This window comes from Simochromis diagramma, unplaced genomic scaffold, assembly GCF_900408965.1.
Source record: "Simochromis diagramma unplaced genomic scaffold, fSimDia1.1 OVJJ01000603.1, whole genome shotgun sequence".
Classification (NCBI taxonomy): Eukaryota; Metazoa; Chordata; class Actinopteri; order Cichliformes; family Cichlidae; genus Simochromis; species Simochromis diagramma.
Genome location: NW_024387414.1, coordinates 13,332,910 through 13,356,328, shown reverse-complemented (window position 1 = coordinate 13,356,328; position 23,419 = coordinate 13,332,910). Strand labels below are relative to the sequence as shown.

The window sequence follows — 23,419 nt, the reverse complement described above, 5'->3', positions numbered from 1 at the left end:
TTTGCCTCCAGTGCCAGCAGGCAGAGGGCTACCATAGAGGTGTCCACTTCACCCCTGCATAACAACCTTGCCTCACCTTCACACACATACAGACAAACACACATAAATGCATGTAATCTGGTGCACACAAACACATGCAGAGAGCATACAAAAGGGTGCATAAAAATGCTCCCTTGCATGTACACATAGTGTATGCTTATGCAAAGTATAAACACACACAAAGTAACCTTCAGTGCGTATCTCTATCTTTCTCTGCCATTCTAGGTGGTACAGAGACAAAACCAAAACCAGGAGAAGCAAATTGGACAGAGTGTGGTGAATCTGCTTGTATCTATATGACATGTAAGGCCTCCTACACACACAAAAAAACCTTTTAACTTCTACATTTATTTTAAGCGCATAATATTAACTAACATTATAAAGGATTTTTGTATTAAGTCAGATTTAAACAAACAGCAGATTTTGCCCAAAGTCCTGTACTATCAGATGTTTAAAAGGAGAAATTCTATTCATTCTAAAAAATATATAGCACTTTGAATTTGAGTCAGCAACTCATATTTCACAAACGTTTAAGAGGTGTGCTCATCACTAAGTCAAATCAAATCTTCTGTCAGCAACACTTCAAGAATTTGGAAATGGACTAACTGGCCAGCAGAAACTGGCCATTCTGCTTTGATATAGTTTTTGTTGGTCAAAAGTTCAAGGCTTCCTTCACTGTACCTGTATTCCCTCATCATGTCTTCCTTTCAACAAATGAAGTATGTTTTCCGTGGCACTAAACAACCATACCCACAGGAAGTGGTTTGCTCATCTCGAATCGCTTCGTAGTTGACAGCTGTTTACTAGCAGACATTCCAGGCTCTGGCTGAGTAGGTTATCCTCAAATGTATTTGCCATCCTGTCTTATGCCAACTGACAGCTTTCTGTATTGATATTGGCAGTCACTTCAACCCCCTCATCACGAAGGTGAGAAAATGGTTATCTTGCCTAGCTATGATTTAAGTCACTGAATGGCACTAACTTTTTTTTTTTGGTCTCTGCTCACAACATTGTCACTTCCTGTGTTGATGTCCTTAAGAACCCCAATCACATTTCAAGAAATTTGACTACCCCCCCCAAAAAAAAGAAAAAAAAAAAACAGCTGAGCTAACTTTATCTAATCAGTTATCATCACAGCTAAAGACTTGGGTGTTTGTGTTAAACTGGCCAATCGACTTGTCCAGCATATGTTTTTTTTTTACTGCCCCAAGCCAGTAGTAGACTTATGTCAAAACTTGCCTAAGTACTACCAGCACCCAGTATTAATGTACTGCAGAAAGAGATTTTCGTTGTTTAGAAAATTTAATTTAAATGTTTAGTAATAAATAGTGAAAGTGAAAAAGAGTTTTGACCAAAGGTTTATTGTGTGTCCCCCACAGAAACGAGACAACCTTCCTCCAAGACCATACTGCTACATATGACATATAGTAGACAACACAGGACTACATAAAGTGCAATGTACAAAAATTGCACATTACTTTAAAGTATCGTGTGACATGATACTTTCTATATGTTGACAATACACGCAACACTTGTAAAAATCGTAATTTCAAAGTTATAAGGCTGTCAACTGTTGATCAATAAATAATTAAGTTAATCTTGCAGACCTTGGTGGATGTCGGCCAAATTTTAATAGATTGTTACATGAACCAAACTTTTATCAGAATTCATTTAAGATTTTTCACACTATCACATTTACAGAAAGAAAGACGTGCATGCAAACGCTACCAAAAGCATAACCTCCTTGGTGTAGGTAATAAAGGTGGGTGTTTCCAAAGACTGTGGTGTTATCAGGCGAGTTAGTTCAAAATAGTAGCTCTCTGCCAAGTCTACACCAGTCCATATACACACAAAGACACAGGCCAGAGTCTAATTGCGCGTGAAAACATTCATTAAGGGTATTATGACATGCAGTAGAAGTTTTAGCAGCCAAAGTGTCTAAGAACAGATTAGTGAAACAGATGAGCTGTCACAGTCCTTAGAACAAATTGGAGAGCAATGGGAACAACTAGTTCACTCCCTCCAATAAATACATTGATACAGATGTGTGTCTGCATGTGTGTCCTTGTAATCCTGACTGGGCCTTAACTTAGAATGACACCCAGACACATACTGACTTGTCATGTTTTCTTAACTTGTCAGTTTCCCCACTTTTTTTCTCTGTCTTTATGGCTGGGACTCTCTAAGTATATGTTGAGCTAATGTGTACATCCTCTTCTTTCATATATTACTATATTTAATAGCAAGAAATGAAAGTTCCCAGTGTGACTGGTTGTCCATGCCAGGAAGGACAAGAGTTCACAATTTTAATATTATTGGTATCTGATTTATCTCACAATTCTTCTTCATCATGCTCAGCTACTACTGAATTTCCCACACGACTTATGACACTGGGACATAAATTTGGTGAACTTCAATCATTCATTTAGCATTTGTTCAGATTAAGGAAGGTTAATTGTCTAAAAGCATTTTTAAAAATCGTTTTCTCTCTTGCAACCCAAATCAACCTACAGACGATGTAAATTATTTATGGGATAAACTGCCTTTCCAAAACAATCCAAGTAAGCCCAGTAAGGCTAAGGTGCTACAGGCCAAAAGGATAAAAAGATAAATAATTGCTATGTATTATTTTCTCTGTAAACATTTACTTTTAATGTCTACATAAAGAATCAGATCCATCAACCCATCCATTCATTTTCTTCTGCTTATCAGGGTTGAGGGGGGTTCGGTGCCATAGGGCTACCATAGGGCTACCATAGGGCTACCATAGGGCGTGAGGTGGGGTACACTTTGGACAGATCGGTAGCATCAGGGCAGAATCAGATCCTTTTTTTGTTGTTGCAACTATTCATTGTTGAAATATGTCCCACCACTCACCATTGCTCACCACAATATGAATCTGTAGGTGTGATGAGCAGTTTTCTCTCTCTGTGTGAACAGAGCTTTCTACAAGAATAAAACAGACTGAAAGAGATATGGTGGTGAAACTGACAATTCATAAATAAGGCCAACCAACCCAAGCATACACTGTGGATTAATTACTGAATGCCTTTGTGTTCCTAATTAATGTTATTGCACCTTGATAAACAGTGCTTATGTTCTTTGGATCCCAAGATGATGCATTCATGTACAAAATGCCCTAATTTCTATCAATCATAAACAGAAATGCAGCATAAGAAAGCCTCTCCATGGAGGACCCAAATTTAGGCTTTAGCTCTTTAACAAGCTCTTTAAAGAGAGGTTAAAAGGAAAGACTTTGCTTAGAACAAATTCAGTGGGTTTTAAAAGCCACTTCCCCGGATTTCCAAACTCAGTTGACTTTGTTCTCACTTAACGTAACCTTAGACCATGCAGAGATTGCTGAAAAACATGAAAGCACTCTGAAGCTACAACAGAACCTGTGTCTGAGTAGAAGCAATTAAAAACTGTGTCATCAATATAACAACATTTTATCATATAAAGATAACACTTGCAGACTTCCTAACACAGACGTAACAAGCAACAGCGATAACTCAGTAAACAAAAAACACAATTTATGGTGCACGAGTAACATTTCCAGATTTTGAAGACAAGTGCATTTTCTCAAGATCTCAGTTCCTATAGTAGATCCACCTCAAGACTGACATAATTTATTTGCACAAAAGTTAAGTAAAGAGCTCCATGACTCTAATAATTCATTTAAGTTTGACATTGTGACACTTAAAATAAAACAAAAGACCAACCACACCAAATTATTCTTATACACAGATCAGTCAATGTGAGACTAGTTGTACTGAACTCTTCATCCACAGCTGTAGAGCAGATGCTTTTCTATGGACAACTATCAATTATTAGTATATCCTGCAAAAAGTCACTGAAAGGTGAGTCCAATGATAGACTGACTTTACAGCTATCACTTAACTACACTGAGCCACATCCCCGCTTCCCCCATTTCTCTTCCTCTGTCATTCCCTCCCTCCCCCAGGCAACATTTTCCTCCGCTATTCTCTACATCGTTACCATAATCAGATAAGACAACTACCTAGGGAGCACCAGCATCCCTACAGCACCTTGCTCCTGGCACCCCTGTGTGTGTGTGTGTGAATTGCTCCTGGCGCTTGGAAACCCGCATTCCTTTTGACTGTCTTTTTTGGTGTTTTGATCTTTACAAACCGACAGATGACGGGTGTGAGTGTGAGGTGTGTGTGTGTGTGTGCACTATATGTGAATAAGAAAGGTTTCTAAATTACAGAGTTCCTTCATAGGGTAATATCTGTATTGTAGCTGACAGACTGTTACAAATTACCGCTGAATTGCGAGTATGTGTCTGTGTAGCAAGCCAGTAGATAAGTGTGTGTGTGTGCAGGAGAACAGGGGTATGCGAATGGTGTTTAAGTGTCAAGTATGATTATGTTATTCTTCTGAATGGTCAAAGCAGATCACATCACCATACCATTAAACAAAAGGCAGGCTGATTCACAGAGAATTCACAAAAACAAACACATACAAAGTTTTGAAACACCTTCAAGGGGCACCAACGTAACACACTTTTAGTAAATTACTGTACTCTCCCATGCCTACACTAATATGCAACAAACATATAAAGCATACTGTACAAAGGCATATATGACAACTGTACCCCCAGAGGCAGGCATCCTGTACACACGCTAGCAACCAACTGAGCCATCAGCAAAACTACATTTAGCCAACAACATGTTAGACTGCCAAAGTACTGTTCCATCAACACCAGTCAGCAAGCTTGTAAACTAGACTGTCAAGTCAAATTTTCAGGCTAGACACAAAGATTTTCATTTTAAAGCAGTGCACATTATGGATAACGTACTCAGAACTCCTGGTTTCCCAACCATTTAAATGCAAAACGAAGGTGCTATTAATGTACATTCATTAATGTAGTTACATTTGACACTGTTAGCTCACTTTAAAGCACTCATCCACTTTAGTTATTATGGAACTTATTTTACTGTGTTTTGAGAACACATGGTATTAACAAAGAAAATTTTAGATATATCTTTTTAAAAATACGAAAAGCAAGGTCATCAATAAACAAAATTCCAAAACATTTTATTAGCATCTAAAACAATTCTGGGCTTAACAAATGACTCAGATTATTTCATTATAGATTTGAAAAAATAAAATATATTTTAGAATCTGAAAATAAACTGGTATCTGCAGTCTGCTCTCAGTTAGACAATAATTTCAGCACAGCTTCTGCATCCAGTAATCCACCTTCCTCAACTGCACACCAGTTCAATATCCCATTCCTGACTTATTCACCACTACAATAATTATTTATCTTTTATCCAACTACAGTTCTCTTTATTCAATCATCATTTACATATAGCTTGCTCTGAATAAAACTGTAGCAACCTTCATATCAAAAGATGCATATGAGGCACAGTAACTGTTGAGCACAGGATTTTACACTGATTTGTATGAGGGTCAAAACGATTTCTTCAGCACTTCTAGGCATAAATGGTCATATTTTTTTTCTTTTTATCCCATACACCCCAATACTCACCATATGATGAATAAAACCAATTTAGGAAAAGTCATGAAATATGAGATGATGGATTTTCTTTTAACAAAGTTGCATAATTTTTAAATACCAAAGGAGTCCAAGTAACCCCTTTGCCGTTTCTAGTGTTAAATCTTTTATAATTTTATTTGAAACTGGAGACTGGACTTTTGAGTATTATCCTGTTTTATTCTCTAATACTTTAAGCTGTACATGGTCCCCTCCACTTTTATATTTTAAGCCATTTGTGTTTACTTTAGATACAACCTCATTATACCTGCCATGTGCTTCATCATAAAACCCTTTTCAGCATTTTTCGGCGTGCGCTCATTTACAGTAAAATCTAGGCTCGAAGTGCTGAGTTTATATAGAAAGGTGACCACGGTAGATTTTTCTCCATTGTTAACAGTTATGGTGTCTTATGGCATAGAATTGTGGTTTACACATTTGCCTTACTGGTTCAATCCTGGGAGAAGACACAAATCCTTGGGGGAAACCATCTGAACACTGCCAAGAGATATATGGAGCTGCATATATTAAAGTGTACATTTTAGGAAATCCTCAAGTCTCAGGAAAACATTGTCAGACCATAAACAAAAAAGCATAATGTTCCATTGAAAAACCCATCAGACTTTTAACAAAACATTATCAGACAATATGGTCTTAGAACAAATGGCATCAGACTAAAAGGTCTTCGATAAAATGTGTCTGTGAAGGTTCTCAGTCATCCAGGTCATCGTAGTCTAAGGAACTTGGAAAGAAAAGTGTCTGGACTTCTTTGAGTTGCTTGAAGATGTTTCACCTCTCATCCGAGAAGCTTCTTCAGTTCTAAGGTCAAATGGTGGAGAGTCCCAGATTTAAACCCAGTGGGAGTTTCCCCCCAAAGAGGGACAAAGGACCCCCTGATGATCCTCTACCTAATCACATGAGCCAAGGTGTGAAAGCGGGTGTGGGTCACAATCAGCCCGGGTTTCTGGTGAGGTCATTGTGAAACCTGGCCCCACCCTATCATGTGATTTCCTGAGGTCAGATGGCCCAGGATGTGAGTGGTCGTTAAGGCGTCTGGGAAGGGATCTCCAAACTGGCTTATAGATGGCAGACAGTTGGTGTCGTAAACCACCGCCTCTGTTCAAAGATGGTTGCTCACAGTAGACATAAATGGCTTCTTTCACTCCTCTTTCAAACCATTTGTCCTCTCTGTCCAAAATGTGAACATTGGCATCCTCGAAAGAGTGTCCTTTGTCCTTAAGATGCAGATGAACTGCTGAGTCTTGTCCCGTGGAGGTGGCTCTTCTACGTTGTGCCATGCGCTTGTGAAGTGGCTGTTTGGTCTCTCCGATGTAGAGATCTGGGCATTCCTCGCTGCACTGTACAGCATACACCACGTTGTTAAGTTTGTGTTTAGGAGTTTTGTCTTTCGGGTGAACCAGTTTTTGTCTGAGTGTGTTGCTGGGTCTGAAATGCACCGGGATGTCATGCTTGGAGAAAAACTCTCCTGAGTTTCTCTGATACACCGGCTACATAGGGGATGACAATGTTGTTGCGTCTGTCTTTCTTATCCTCCCTCGCTGGTGTCTGATCTTCTTTTCTGTGCATCTTTGCTGACTTTATAAACGCCCAATTAGGATAGCCGCATGTTTTAAGTGCTTCCTTTACATGTGTGTGTTCCTTCTTTTTCCCTTCAGGCTTAGAGGGTGTAGGGTGGTGGTGTAGGGTCCTGATTACCCCAAGTTTGTGTTCCAGAGGGTGATGGGAGTCAAAGAAGAGGTACTGGTCCGTGTTTGTGGGCTTCCGGTAAACTTCAATGTTGAGGTTGCCATTCTCTTCAATGTGCACAGCGCAGTCCAGGAAGGGCAAACAGTTATCCTTTGTGTCTTCCCTGGTGAACTTAATGTTTTTATCCACGGCGTTAATGTGCACAGTGAAAGATTCCACTTCTCGTGTTTTGATTTTGACCCAGGTGTCGTCTACATATCTGTACCAGTGGCTGGGTACTCTCCCTTTAAAAGAGGTGACACGGAGGAGCCCATGGCACAGCCATGTTTTTGTCTGTAGAAACCCTCGTTGTATTTGAAATATGTAGTGGTAAGGCAGAGGTTTAACAGTGTGCAAATCTGATCGGGTGTGAAGTTGGTCCTGTCTTCCAAGGAGCTGTCTTCTTGTAGTCGTTTTCTGACAGTCTCCACGGCCTCCGTGGTAGGTATGCAAGTGAAGAGGGAGACTACATCAAAGGACACCATGGTTTCATCTGGGTCCAGGGTAGGTTTCTGGACCTTGTCGGTGAAGTCGGTGGAGTTCTTGATGTGATGTGGGGTGTTCCCCACAAGAGGTGCTAGGATGGTAGCAAGGTGTTTCGAGATGTTGTAAGTGGCTGAGTTTATGCTACTGATAAAAGTGCCTCAGAGAGAAGCTTCCAGCAGGTGACGCTGTTATCAGGTCAGGGCCTGCATCCTTCAAAGGACTGGTCTAAGTAGGCCGGGTAATGCAAAGGAAGGACCTGCGAAGACTAGCTGACTGTTAAATTAGACGGTCTAACTGAGCCTACAATGCACCTCCTGTTGCCTAGCAACCGCGATGGTAGCAGCTACAGCCGTGGACGACCGAAATAGAGAAAGTCTTTATTTTATGTAATTTATTTTACTTTTATTGGAGAAAATTGTGATGTTTCATCAGAGGTGTATGTTAGAATGCCACAGCCATGGCCTGAGTCCCTTTAGCCAACAGTAATGTTAACTTTAGCTAGTAAACTAGTTTTCTAGAGTAGCTCATGAAACTAGTCTCTTTTCATTTTGACGATACAAATATAATAGGTCTTACGTTATATTATATATACTTTTATACATTAACCCTTGGAGGGTCCTTAAAAACACATCCACCTTTATGCCTAAGGACAATAAATGTCCTTAAGACCCTCCAGGGGTTATTAAAAAGTTATCAGTGGTGGAATTTAACTCTGTTGTCTCAAATATTACATTTTAGTTCAAATTTAAGGTATTTATTTCTATTTCATATTACTTTATACCTGTATGACTGTCTGAAAGCTTTACTTAGTTATATTAAAGGGCAATATCACAGTAACAGCTAAAAGTAGACTAAAAAGATTTGATCCTTTTGTAGATTTCAAATAAAATGAAATGTAAACTGATGTAGTAAATATTCTTATACTGGATGAAAAGTTCCAATATCATAATTTTCTTAAGATTTTAAAGATATAAGAGCATTAAAACAGGCTGATGTTTTTTTGGGTAATAGGGTCTAATAGGAGAGAGGATACAGACACATGAAATCCTTATAAAATACTTAGACAACTTCATGACAAGAACTGGAAAAAACAAACAAACTTTTTGCAATTCTTTTGAATATTTTATTTAAGTCAGCTGCATACGTTTTCCACTAAAACCAACACAATCCCACTTCATTAAGAACATTTTTTAACTAAATATATTCTGGATACATCAAAGCATTGTCAAAGTTGTCTGTGCTTGCCTTTATTTTTCCTTCTTTCCCCTGTCCTTTTCTGCAGGAAAAACATCAGTGATTCATCACAAATTTATTTTTGTGATTCCCTGAATGAAGCTGTTATATTTTGTGTTGGCGATACCTCTGCAAACACAAGAAACAAACATCTAGAATTTCTTTTAAATGATTCCACCATTTTCTAAACTACAGAGAACCGCTATTTGTTCTCCTCATCTTCTCTGAGCTGCTGCTGGCTCCTCTTCCTCATCATCTTCCTCGCATTGCTGAATTTTCCGGCTGTTTCATCAGGGGTGGAAAGCCTCTGTCTCATCACCTGTCACTGGTGGGTTTTTCAGTCTCTCCTGACTCTGAATACTTGCGGAAGGAAATTAACCATGCCACTTAACAACAAAATCAGATAACTTTGTTAAATATCTGTTAACTATCAGATCAAAACACAATTTTCCCTTAGAATTACATGGAAATATTTTATATATCAGAGAGAAAAAAAAAGCTAAAAAAGGGGAAACAGGACAGAATCCTGCAGATATCTTGGGCTTTATAAGAAAGGTAACGGTCTCAGGTTGTATAATATAAGCATGCCAAAAACAGCAGAAACAAAATGAGGACTTATCCATTTACTGTCTGTCTTATTATCAGTTGCTCATTACAAGATGAGAGCTCATGTAACTATGACTTCCAAATATCACGGTTAAGTCTGTCTGTTTCCTTAACAAAATTCACAGGTCAAATGTTTGGTCACAGTGAATACACAGCTTAAAAAGTGAACTGTCTGCTCATTTTTTCCCAAAACTTTTAAGTACATTTGGCTTCACATCGCCAAACAGACCCAGCTTGGCCAGAAATTAAACTTAACAAACTAACTGACCAACCAACCAAATCATGGAGGACCTAACCCACATTTAGTGGCAATATCAGTAATGTCACATAACTTGGCCGAAAGTTAGCTAAATGTAACTTTTAAGAGTCTTTGTTATACTCACATTTGTTCCGCTGGATATTTGAGGGCGATAAAACTCAGCACTTACTTTTAAAAGTTTATTTCTGGACCACTTCGTTTGACCATCCACCATTTTTCCCCAAAAATTCCTTCAACCTTGATTTGCAATGAATCCTGGTATAGGGAGGACGAAGCATAGGTGCGACCCATCCTCCAAAACTGAGGAAAGTAGGACGCATTTGTTGGCCACATTTGGATGACACTGGACAGCTTTCATCATTTCACTCTGACATAATCGGTCTTCAAATGTGGCTTTTGAAGGAAGCAGCCCCTGAATTTGGACACAGCCATGTTCTGCCAGTCTCGCACACTGATCACTTGGAAAATAATTTGGCTGGCAGGAAGCTTCTCACTTTTTTCTGAGACTGTGTCGTCTGATGTGGTTTTTCTGAAGCCTTTTAGTCTGATGGCGTTTTTTTCTGAGACCATATCATCTGATGCCATTTTTTGAGCCCTTTTAACCTGATGTCGTTTTGACTGAGACCTTTTAGTCAGAAGCATGGAACCTTTAGTCCAATGCAGTTTTTTCTCGGACCTATTTAGTCTGATGCCCTTTTTTTCTGAGACCTTTTAGTCCAATGTCGCTTTTTCTGAGACCTTTTTAATCTGGTGCTGATTTTTCTGAGACCCTTTAGTCTGATGCATTTTTTCTGAGACTATATCGCCGGATGCAGTTTTTTTCCGTTTTTAGTCTGATGCTGTTTTGTCAAAGGTCTGATGGGAGGTTTGATGGGAAAAGTTATGCTTTTTTGTTTATGGTCAGACATCTGAGGCCTTTATCTGATGTCTGAAGATGTTTTCCTGGATGTCCTAAAATGTATGCCAGCTGTACTCAACAGCTAAATTCCAGATCATATTGCTAACAGGATAAATTCTACTAATGCCTGTTAAAATTTGTGTTTTGTTCTGTTTTTACAGAAAAAAATTACAACTTAGGTTGCAAGAATTTAAGGCTTACCATGTTAACCATATTTTCCCCCTACACTAGCCTTAGTGTTATTCAGAGATCCTGAAAGAGAGAGATTGTCCAGTGGAGTAATCTGTAAAATGATACCCTTCAACGGACCAGAAACACTCACATCAACACACGTAGGGATCCATTTGGGGCCTCAAAACTCTCTCCACTTCACTACCTGCCATTTTAGAGTGATCAGTGCTAATGAAAGCCTCATTTTGTCCAGACCACCTTGTATTTCTTACTGAATGTTTCCTAAAATTTCTACTTCATATAAAACTTACATCAACTCATAGTGTGGAAAAAAGAAATAAAAATGAATAAAACCAAAGAAACCCAAAGAAAACACACAGTACATATATATGTAAAATATTTAGACAGAAAAAGGCACTGCATTGAGAAACTCACAAGTTCACTTGAATTGTACCGATAGATGCCAAGTTTAGCTGGGAAGAAATATTGATAACTTAATTAGACAAATGTATTTAGTTAAGAATTATCAACCAATACATAAAATTATCAAATTTTATGTACAAAAGCACATGCACTAAAGTACTGCTATCTAAAAAAAAATATTAAAAGAATCAAAAATTAGAAAAATATTTAAGTAAAATAAAAATGATACAGTTGTATAGGCAAGACTGTACTTTCTTTGTCATATTGTACAAATCACGGAAAAAAGCCCCAAATAACTTAAGTAACTAAAATTCAGCAGCTTTGTTTTTTGTTTGCTTGTTTGCTTTTGTTTTCATTCAGGCCATAGACTTTTGAAATATTGTGTTGAAAGTGTAAGGAAAGCATCTGTGTCTGTGTGTCTGAAGTAATGTGTATGCCCCTGGCCCCAGCAGCTGTTCCAAAACAGATGTTTTCCAGTATAATTACCACCAGCTCACAGAGTGGATGAGAAAAAGATGGACAGAGAATGAAAGAGTAAAACAGACACAGAGGATGACAGAGAAAATCAGATTATAATAAAAAGAGACAATTCCGCTTTCACAGCCCTAAGTACTGCAGCTAAAAACAAAACTCATGGTAGAATGATTACAAACGGGCCGGGTGTAAATATACACGATCAAATTCATGTACCTCTGACAGTGTCCAACCATAGCATCTTTAACACGACTCACCATGGGGATACTTAAACTATGTATTACTCACCTGCAAAACAAGATGTGTCCACCTCTCCAGTCCTAGTCTGCCCTCTGTTCTAAAGCTGTTCATAGAAGTCTGATTGTTGGACTGACCATATCGCAGAATGATAGCTTCCCCAGACACGGTCAGAGAAAAAAACAGCCGCTGCTCTGAACTTTTCTCCAGGAGCATCCTGAGAGAAACAAAAAACACACACATAAACAATAAAGGATTCAATTATGTCTGCATCAGTTGACAGTCCAAAAAGGTTCACATGAATATTTAGCAGTAAGAATTTTAAAGCTTCACCTCAGGAAACAAAGGGAAGAATGGACTCTAACACCCATGAAGCTGAGCAACACTACACACAGTCTCTCATTCTGACATTTTCACATGGAATATCAATATTTTACATGACTGTAAGGTTTCCGCTGCTACGCTGAGGCGCAGACGCACACACTCTCTACGTGTCATATTAACCACCATCACTGACATTTTATGGGAAATCATGGCTTTTATGAACCCAGAGCAGGAAACCCTATAAATCACAGTTAGGTACATGCAAGAGAAAAAGAGCATTTGAATGTATGTCTGTACAAGCACGTAGGTATAAAAGTGAGTCTCTGTGGAGAGAAAGATAGAAAGACGGGCTAAAGAAAACAAACATAAAAAAAAAATACCAATAGGTAAATTGCTATAAGTACAACACGAGTCAGAAATTCTTTCAAGTACTTTTCCTTTAACACACACATAAAAGTGTCTATTAAGGAAGGTATGCAATTATTACTGGCCATACATATTGACCTGAACATCACAGAGTCCAACTTAATTTTATGTGAGCAGCAGTCTGATATTAAGAATGATATATGTGGGGAAAAAATACACACATTTCAGAAAACCAGTAAAAAATGTTTGCTTCTTTGTTTTAAAGCTATATGCTTACTTAAAATTAAGCAATTTTTAGACTGTCAACCTATTGGTTTATTGGATAACAAGACAATTTTGTAATTTTCTCATTTGACCACCACAGTGAATTTTAATAAAGACAATCCAGATATCTGGAGTGCATATTTTGAGCTTTAATTGAAGGAGTTTTAACAAAAACATAATACAAATATTTTAAATACATGGCCCCTATTATCAGAGGTAAAATAATTTGACAAGTAACCGACAACCAGTTTTATGTCAATTTCATGTCCACTTCATGTCCACATGACTCATAATTCAATGACAAATTAAACAGATAAAAGTTCTGGAGTGAATTTCTAAGGATGGAACTTGTATTTGGTAGCAATTGACTAAAGCTCTCAATATGAGGTCCAAAGAAAAGTTGAGGTCAGTGTCAATAAGCTGAAAAAAAAAAAAAAAAAAAAAAACACCTAGTGAGAAAAAAATCTCAGACAGATAACATTACATTAGTTTAGGAGTATCTTATCAATTACATGTCAAATGTATAGCTGCCAGTAGAACTGGGTCACTGTTCTTTATTGAGGATGTGACTGTTGAAAGAAGTAGCAGCATGAATTCTGAGGTGTGCAGGGCTCAGATTCAGCCAACTGCTGCAAAACCGATTGGACAGCAATTTGTAGTGCAAATGGATAATAAAAGTAGGCATCCTGAAAAAGCAAACCAAGAGTTTCTCAAGACATAGAAACACTCTACAATGGCCAAGGTAGTACCACACTTCTAGGATTTTCAAGTACTACAAACAATCCTTATCTTTACAACTTGTCCAGCCCTTTTGTTTGTCTAAAAATGGTTGAATTCCTGAATAGTTATTACAACATTTTGTTGAAGTTGAAAGTTTGAATTTTAATCACATCTTTATTGTTTGACTTAAAATCCACTTTGGTGGTATGCAGAGAGGAGGAAAAAAAAAGTATCGCTGTCCAAATACCTATGGACCTAACTGTACATCACAATACTCAACATACACACTGCTACTACTATCACCATAATCTGTTTCTATAAAGCAAAGCCACAGTGTTGTAAAAACCATCGTCTGGAAGAACAGGTGGCTGGGTCTGTTCATTGTTCAGAGGGGAGGGATGTGAAATCACAAAGAGGGGGAGGGACACAGAGAGTGGGGTGAGGAAAGATGGACAGAGGTGAGGATAGAGGCCTCCTTTCATCTGGCTTCTTTGATGGCAGCCATGATCATCTCTACTACAAAAGAATGATAGCCAACGACAGCAGCAGAAAGAGAGCAACGGAGAGAGAAAGAGTGAGTGAAGGGGGGGGAGATATTACTTCCATTCAGTTGCATTCAGCCATACAGGTGTCATGTTCCACAGACCAAGACAAGACTTGCCTGTCATTTGAATCCTGAGACAGACAACTTCACAAACAAAAATCACAGCGTGAAATTTAAAGGAGAGATTTGATCTCTGAATGATTCTCCATCTGAGTTAAACTTAACAGACACTGACATTTAACTGAACATCCACAGAGTTTGTACAACATGTATGTAGCCTGTCTGGTGTTAGACTAAAGCTCCTTCAGAGCTATCACTAGTGTAAAGATCCTGGTCACACTTATCTTTTTGGTACACTGCTGAATAAGTGAATGCAGTATGTCTGGAAATCTCCAAATATTCTTAACAGCTCACTCAAAATTTCCAAGTAATCCACAAAACAGGAAACCTGTCCTTGTTTGTGAAAATAGTGCAAACTGTTCCTGATCATATTAAAAAAAACAATATAATGACACTTCACCAGATCATTTTATGTTTCTTGATGAACTAAATTAATATTACAAGTCTTTTGAATACTACTGTAGTTATATAATAAAGTTATGTAAAGCTTTTTATTGCTTTGACATTACCTGAGTGTCAGATGCATTTGAACACTACAAACGTGAGAACGAGCCCATCAACTCAAGGCTGCATTTTCCACTACTAGCATAACATAATTTTGTTAACCTGTGGTTAATGCAGACACTACATTTTTACAGTTAAGATAAGATGGTTTCTCTGCAACTGAAGCTGAATTTAGTTTGATACTTTTATTTTAAGCTGTCCATCCCTAGTCTGACAGTGTAAAAACAGCTCACTGCCAAATCAATTTAGTCCTGCTTTATCAGCTAAATTTTTGAATTTAAACAGAGACATTATGTATTTTTTTTTTAGCTTACTTTCAATTTCTTGACATGCCATGTTGTTCAAATCACCTGCCTTAAGTGTTGCTGTATGTAGGAAGAGATAGGGTTGCAGAGTAAAGCCAGCTGACCTCTTTGAGTGTGGGCAAGCGCCTTGTCTATGTGAGTGTGTGCATGTGTATGTGATTGCAAGCTGATCTGAGAGTGTGTAACTCTGCACCACGCTACCCTTGCCTGGAACATACCAGCACACTCTCATCCACTGTCTCTTACACACAACATGTCTGTGACATGACAGCTAATTGTTTCCTGATGGTTATACTGATCTCACCAGACCTGACCTGCTGCTTGTTATTGGATCGATATCACAGGGCTTTCTCTTTCATGTAAATATTTGTAAATCATATTTAATGTCATATTATCATCATATATACATTTTGACTAAACTTCACAGTGGTCATCGCTACAACAGGATAGTGTAGCACTACTCTGATGCTATATAACAGTATTTGAGACCCAGTACTAATAATTGACTATATTTAAATACATTATCCTCCTAAGACCCGAACTCTTCCACGACATGCATTTTTAATTTTTCTTTGATATTTGGGCATATTGGGGCCTGATGAATGTAAAAACAAAGAATTACCAGATTTTTTTTTTACCTTATTTTTGTTTTTAAGAAAAATAAGAGCCACAAATGAGGGTATTCGTCTAAAATTTTGATAGAACAGTAGCAGTATAATGTCCTCGTAAGTGGATATCAGGCCCTTGTAGAGAAAAATTTAGGACTTTGGTCTAAATAACCCAAAATGTGATGTCCACATACGTGGACGCCAGGTCCTAGGAGGTTATATAAAATTTGAATATTCATGTGTGTTTCACCCATTCCTAGTATTTTGTCCTGTCTTTCTCCCCTCAACCCCAACCAATCTCGTCAGATGGCTACTCCTCCTTGAGGCTGGTTCTGCTGGAGGTTTCTACCTCTTAAAAGGAAGTTTATACCTTCCCACTGTAATCAAATGGTTGCTCAAAGGGTGTTGTCTGATTGTCTGGGATCTTTACTTTACAATATAAAGTGCTTTGAGGTGGCTGTTGCTGTTATTTGGAACGATCTAAATAAAACCTGAATTGGATCAAATAGATATTCAATCTTTTTCACCTGTTGCAATCATACAAAGGGAACATCGGGCACAGACCTATCTGTCCTTTTACTTACTTACTGCAATGGTGATGGTGTTTTTCCCAAAACAAATTTCACCATTTAGGTTTTTGTTTTGTTTTTTTAAATAGGATTTGTCAAGAAAACAGCCACGCCATCTTCTCATGTTCTGCCTCTATTTCATCTGATTGGCTTCCCTTTTTCATGAACTAGCCTTTCCAATTCCCTTTTTCCACCTGATTTAATTGGCTTCTTTGCTGACTGTAAACATGGCTTTCAATCAAACAGAAAACATTTCAATCAAAACCTAATGCATTTTGCTAAATATTTTTTTTTGTTTCCAACAACTACCAGAACTGCAGCACTTTACAGAAGAAGGAGGGGGTTTGAAGGGATGATGCAACTGAAAGATTAGCCAAACCTCAAGTAGTAGAAAATGTATATGATAACACGCACGCGCGCACACATCACACACACACAATTAAATAGCTGCCATGTACATGCACACACAGCTATCGTCTGTCCTTTGCTTCTTATGAGTTAAGAAGTAAACAATCATTGTCTGTCAAGCCATCTAAACATTTTGTACTGCACAATGAACTGTATGATAAGACTAATAATTAATCAATTTTAACAAAAGCAGTACTCAGTGGATGATTTGATTTAAAGAAGGATTCTTATCTCCAATTATGCAATGACAACTGTATTTGTACAGCTTACAAAATTCAGACTCACATTTCTCTAGCAGAGCTTGGTTTTATCCACAATGCCAAGGTGAGGGAACCCATTGCTCCAAGTTTCTGTGAAGGGGGAGTGACCAGGCACCCATCCTGGCCTGGCTGAAACAACAAACTGCTGGATCCACTAGAAATCCCATCGAAACTGTTAGAGGTTCCAGCTTCTCTCTGAGTACCAGGACGAGTGTCGTTAGTGTCTTCAGTTACACAGATACCCCTGATGGAATGAAGTGCAGGCATGTCAGTATGTTCTCTCTAAGAAACCAAATAACTTGCAGTTATTAGCAAGACACCGATTGTAATGTCATTAACACAATTTAATAAATAAGTCAATTGTTTTATTTTTTTAATTTATTAATTTTGCTTTGCCTTAAAGGTTTCGACAGAAAATAACTAATAAAATACCTGACATTACTCTGAACTTAATGAAGCTACCTGTGTGCAGCCAGCAGCAGCGGAGCATACGGAGGCGTGGAGGATCTATAGGGACACTCTTGGACACAGAAGGCCTGATAACATGTGAGCAGTTCAGCCTGAGAAGAAGGTGACTGACAGTAGCTGCTCCGCTCTGGAAAGCCACAGGTGTAACGAGGCGGCGAGGTCGACACGGGTTTAAAGGCAGCAATGTTCTCCATTCGTGGGAAGTGTCCCTGTGAAAGATTGAGAAAGTCTGATAATCCCTTTAATCCTGGTGTCTTGCCATGTTTTTGTAGCTTTGGGGACTGCAGCCACAAACATTTGGATACAATAATAACTTGTAAGGCCATATACTGTATTTGAATCTACTTCAAAGAAATAATAACAATATCAATCACAATGTAACACAAAAAACTTTGTATAGAAAACTCTTACAATTGCATGTAATGTATTTATCAAGATTAAGACCTTTACAAGCAAAATAATTAAAATATATAGGCATATTATTTGAATTAGTTCAACTGGAAAATGTACTCTTTGCAAATGATGTATCTGAAGATGTTTTGAGATACAAATGTGGAAAAAGCATAGGTTTACACGATGAAATTAATAATGATGTAATTGTTTTTTTTCTTCAGATTTATTTTGACTCACTGCAGCAGTGCCTCAACTTACCTGGACAGAACTATTATTAATGGGTTAGGGTAACCCTAACCTGACTTCTAAACAGCATCTGAATCAGAAATGATAACCTTTAAGCAGCTCTTACCTGTGAAGAAGCAGGTTTTGGACAGAGGCTGAGGAAGAGGAGAGGTAACCAGAAAAGAATATGACGCCACCTCATCCTCATGATGTTCTGCCTTTTCATCTTTTGTTCACTGATGTTCTTCAGGGACAACAGCCACAGAAAGATAGGCCAGAGATTATTTTCCCTCTCCCTTTGTGCAATTTCCCCCTCTTTTTCTGCAACTGACAACATCCCAGAGGCATCTGTCTTGTCCTTCCAACTTCTGTGCATATCATTTCTATTTCCCCACTTGCTGTCATTACATAACTTACGAAGTGATTCTCTACCTCTGTTCATTCTCCATTTGTTGTGTCCTATGCCCCATGTTTGCCTTTCCCTTTGCACATTGTCTCCCTTCGCCCCTCCCTCTGTTTTCCAGTCTCCCTTCTCTTCAGTCCATCTCAGGCCTTTCGCTCCACAACATTCCAGAATCAGTTTCTCCGAGGGATCCAGCATCTCAGGTCTGGACTTTGGAACATTCCTGCAGGCAGAGAGATGTTTCTGAATTTGGATTTCTTTTGGAAGAGTTCTAGCAGGATTTGAATAAGTGATGACTGTCATGCTTTCATGCTTTAAGGGTAACAGTAACATTTTTTACAGGCCAGTGCTCCTGGGGTGAAGCTATGACTCTTAGCTCTCTGTTACACTGTCCCTCACAGGCACACACATATACACACACACACATGCACACAAAAACCGTAACCAAAGCCCTCACATGATAGGTAGGATTTTACAATCTAGAGAGGGAAAAGAGAGAAGGAGAGAAGGAAAGAGAGACCTGGTCAGACCAAAATCCAACATGAGACAAATCTGGGGAGAGTGAAATGCCATGCAGGCTATTCCCTAGCCAAAGCCTACACTATCATGTACAGCTTGATGGAGGCACAGCTCAGCTGATACTGCTACATTGCTTTTTCCTTTTCTTCATTTCCCATTGAATTAAACATGCCCTTTTTCCTCTGGCATCTGGCTCCCAGGTTTTATCCAACCAAACGGGCTTTCACACAAGTTTGTTGGAAATTGAGGCTTAGCGGAAAGCTCTCTTCATTACAATACTTAGCAGCTTCAATTTCGCATTTAGACGCACAAAAAGAGGCCAGCAGTGCAGTCATCTCTAGTGTTATATTACTTGGTCCAGGCTTCAATCTATACTATCCGTTAGGAGATAGAAAAGCTTACACTTTATCTAAAACCGCCTACAAGACTATGTGCTGCGCAAATTTGTAAACCTATGCAGATAACAGCCTAAAATATGTGGTACGTCTATGAGATTTACCTGTCGTTGCGGACTCCCCGCACAAAGCTCTCTCCCCATCACAAGTGCAGCGCCAACAAACATTCAACCTGTTGCTCTGACATGAGTCGTACAAAACAAGCTACCTGTTCCTCCACACACCTGTCTGTCAGCGGTAACAGACGCCGCTCCAGAAGAAAAAATAGTCCTTTCCAAACATGACTTGAATTATTTTTTGCCCGTTACAGTTCAACAGAAAAAAGCAAAACCAAAAACTGAACTTGACAGAGCTCCGCTTTTGTTTTGTTTTTTCCTCTCTGTCTTACCTCTCTCATTCAGAACATGCGGCGCGCGCTGCTAAGCAGATTACCGCGAGCTGCCATCTGGCCAGCAGCGCCCGAGGCGGCAGGATACCGGGCACAAAGTAACGGCGGTGAAACGTTACACTGTTGTGAACCAAGTAACGGAAACTTGAGAGCCCCGGAGGCGGCATGAGAGCAAACAGTGCGACATATCCGTTTTGCATCTGTTACAGAACACCAAAGATTGTCTTTGACAGCAAGGCATTAATTTGCGATTTAAATAATTACCCCCTGCCTGGTAGTAATGTTTTACCCCCCACCTACGTGGGATGCGTCTGGGTTGCAGACAAGTGGCTCTCACAGGAAAAGAGGAACGCTATCAAGGTCGCTAGGCAACGCTGATTTGCTCCGGCCACTTAAAGAATTGCAGGAAATCATTTATAATCTCATGTCGTTCATATATTATTCATTTATGTACATATTCAACCTATGTGCCAAATCGCTATATAAGTATTTAATGCAGTCTCTCACAAATAAACCAATCAATCAGGAAAATAAACAAGCCATTAAAATCGTATAAATGATTTTGCTAACCATCTCAGTAAACCTCAGTTTAAATATGGATCAGCATTGTTCAGCTTAGTTCCAAGTTTAGTATATTATTATTATTATTATTATTATTATTATTATTATTTACTAATAAGCCCTGTAGCGTAGGTCACTTAGCCGGCCCCCCAGTTGAAATAAAGGAAGGAAATTATGAAGAATAATGAAAACGAGACGCATTGATTTGAAAAAAAAAAAAAACAAGGCTGTCGAGGGGTTGTTCAGCAGTTCGACTCAGCGGGGATCCACACTAACACTGAGTGACTCTTGATAAATATCAACAGTAGTTGATTATCCCAGTAGGTCTATCATGAAGCCATGGATTCAAAAGTAACCAAATTGCGTAGTTTATATTTAACTGTATATGTGATATGGTAGTAATTTACATACAAAAAGTGCATGTGCATGTCCGAAAAGTATTGCTGACTCATGTCATTTTATCTCATTTTATGTCATAATTCAAATTTAAATATCACATTTTAAAATAAAAAAAATATAGAGAAAATGTAGATAAACGAGTCTGATTCAATTTTGATAAGCAATAAATAAAAAGTGAAGTTTCTGAGTATTTTCTATTTCCGGTTCAAATGCACAAGATGAAAAGGCCGTAGGGGCGGGGTTCGTTGGTGGGGTGGAGTGGCAGAGAATAATACTGACAATGTTCACGTATGACAGTAAAAGAACAACAGAAACGGTTCTTCGGGCCTGCACAACAAATTCTGTTCGTTGCATTTTTACATTTTAGTCCTATAGGCGAGTCTAAGCCAGTTATATGTAAAAAATCCCGTAGTCCACCCACCAGCAAACTATGAACAATCCCCTTAACGCACACACAGCAGAAGCCGAGGCACAAACTCAAGTATACAGTAGTTTAGACTTGTGTACTGAAGAGCTCTGCATTTAAATTGTGTAAACATTTCCACCAAAAAAAGAATCCTCTCTTATAATTTTCCCTGCCGACAAGTTTTTGCGTTATCATACTAATCGCGTTTGAACAGCTGCAATTTGCTTTGGTTGAACAAAGGCATTCTAACTAGGTTTTAATTAAGTGTTCCTAATGACCTTAAGGAGATTAGAGGTTCGCCTTCTAATCAATACCAGGCAGAGAGGAGCAAAGGGAGGGGAAAGGAGGAGAGGGGTGGTGGCTAGGGGCTATAGGATAGAGGTAGGGAGGAAAAGGGGTGGGTAAGGAAAGAAGAGGGAAAAGACGGTGGTAGAACAATAAAAAGTGAATGGAGGAAAGGAGGAAGAAAGAAAGAAATTGTGGGGGATGGAGAGTTGAGGAACTTGCTCTTTTTTTTGTGAAGAGGTTGTCATGATGGCAGATTTGTGGATTACCTGGTTTTCTCAAGTAGTTTAACAAAGTAAATATATAAAATAATGCTTAAAAGGTATCAAAATAAAATGTACTGTTACATCCAGAAATATCCTGTGCATCAGTATAAAGGCAAACATGCACATATATGATTTGGAACCTTGACGTTTTCCATCCCTCTTATTTTCCTACTCTTTTTCATTTTCTTCTCCTTTGAGAGGGTGAAAATGACATTACACCATAGTGTCAGATAGACGGTGATCATCAAGAGCTTTGTTAGCCAAGAAGAGTTTCTCTTATCCTCTCCTCATAAGACATTTGCATAGATTTGCACAGAGTGTGTCCACATGACAAAGAATCTAGTCATACATTGATTGTACTAATTTATTCAGCCAGGCGCGTTCAGTTCGAGAGATTGAAGTGCTATCACACAAGCGGGATTAAAACTGGATGACAATCGCACAATTAATATTGTCTCATTTTCAAAATTACTTGTGTATGACTTATATTTCGCTAAATTGTGTTTGCTGGTCTAATAACATTAAGGCTAATATGCTAAATGTAGGCTGTAAATGTATCATGTCTCCGAATCTTCAGAGCAGCATGAATATGTATGGAGACATCCTTGGCCTGGCTGCTGATTAGAAAAAGTGGAATAAATTGGTGGATGGGCTGCATGTTTCTCTTTAAGCCGAGCAGAATATTAGGTTTTCCATATACAAATGTTACACACACACACACAGAGCAGAAGACACATCATAAGGTCCCAGTTCATGGTTCAGTATATATTATACTGTGTGAGTTATTTTTCTAACACCACAATGAGCATTGCAGAATTGTTTATTTTTGTCTTGAAAAAACAATTGAAAAAACCCAAACCTATTATATGACAAACTTTAAGACATGGTGTAAATGTCTACTCAACATGGTTCTTCAAACATCTCATGCTCATACTTTGTTTGGGAGACTAACAAAGTATGAGATTTAGTTTTCTATAAGATACTAGAGAAACAAGAAACCACCGAAGCAAGTTCAAAGAAGAACCATGATAAAAATGTGGAGCACACCAACACAGATAATTAATAGTACTAACAGATTTGTTTAGCTGGGAAAAAAACACAAAACCAAAAAACCCTCGAAAAAACTTGAATGAGTAACTAATCAACTGCTAACTGTTATAGCAGATAAGAGATTTAAAAAAGTTTACAAACTGTCCGTTTTTATTGAGTTAAATTAATTTTGACCTGAATATACAAATCTTACTTTACTTTTTTTTAAGTAATTTTGGTTTTTGTTTTTAGAATACATTTAAAATATTAATTAGTGGAATCACGACTTTTGTATTTCACTGTTTTTGTGCTACTCTACTTATAACCCTTGCAGCTCAGCCACGTGATATTAAGGAAAATAAATGAAAACATATGCATGGTGATTCAATTCTCACACAGAAATTAGTGCAAGTATTTTATTTAGTCATCAAATATAACATACACACTGTAAATGACACAAAGCATACAATCTACTATGACACATCACTAGCAGTGAATGCAGATGCTCATGCAGAAGCAATACTTATACTTTGTATGCCAACTGTACATTGTTCTCATTAAAGCTAACCATCAGAAGAAAAGAGAAAAACAACA

The 23,419-nt window shown here is 38.3% G+C and overlaps 1 protein-coding gene across 5 annotated transcripts in view; it reads right to left on the bottom strand.

Moving 5' to 3' along the window:
- Positions 1-20,237, bottom strand: part of ush2a (Usher syndrome 2A (autosomal recessive, mild)) — a 216,232-nt gene extending 195,995 nt beyond the window's left edge. Inside the window, exons 1-6 of one of the 5 annotated variants that reach the window (XM_040011779.1) lie at positions 19,596-19,708; positions 18,607-18,800; positions 18,302-18,418; positions 17,551-17,765; positions 17,114-17,332; positions 12,148-12,313 (exon numbers count right to left, since the gene is read on the bottom strand). In XM_040011779.1, coding sequence (XP_039867713.1) covers positions 12,148-12,313; positions 17,114-17,332; positions 17,551-17,765; positions 18,302-18,400 — 699 coding nt within the window. In that variant the 5' untranslated portion in view covers positions 18,401-18,418; positions 18,607-18,800; positions 19,596-19,708. The other 4 variants (XM_040011777.1, XM_040011776.1, XM_040011778.1 and 1 more) reach the window with 4 other exon arrangements.
- Between the last annotated feature and the right edge of the window lie 3,182 nt (positions 20,238-23,419).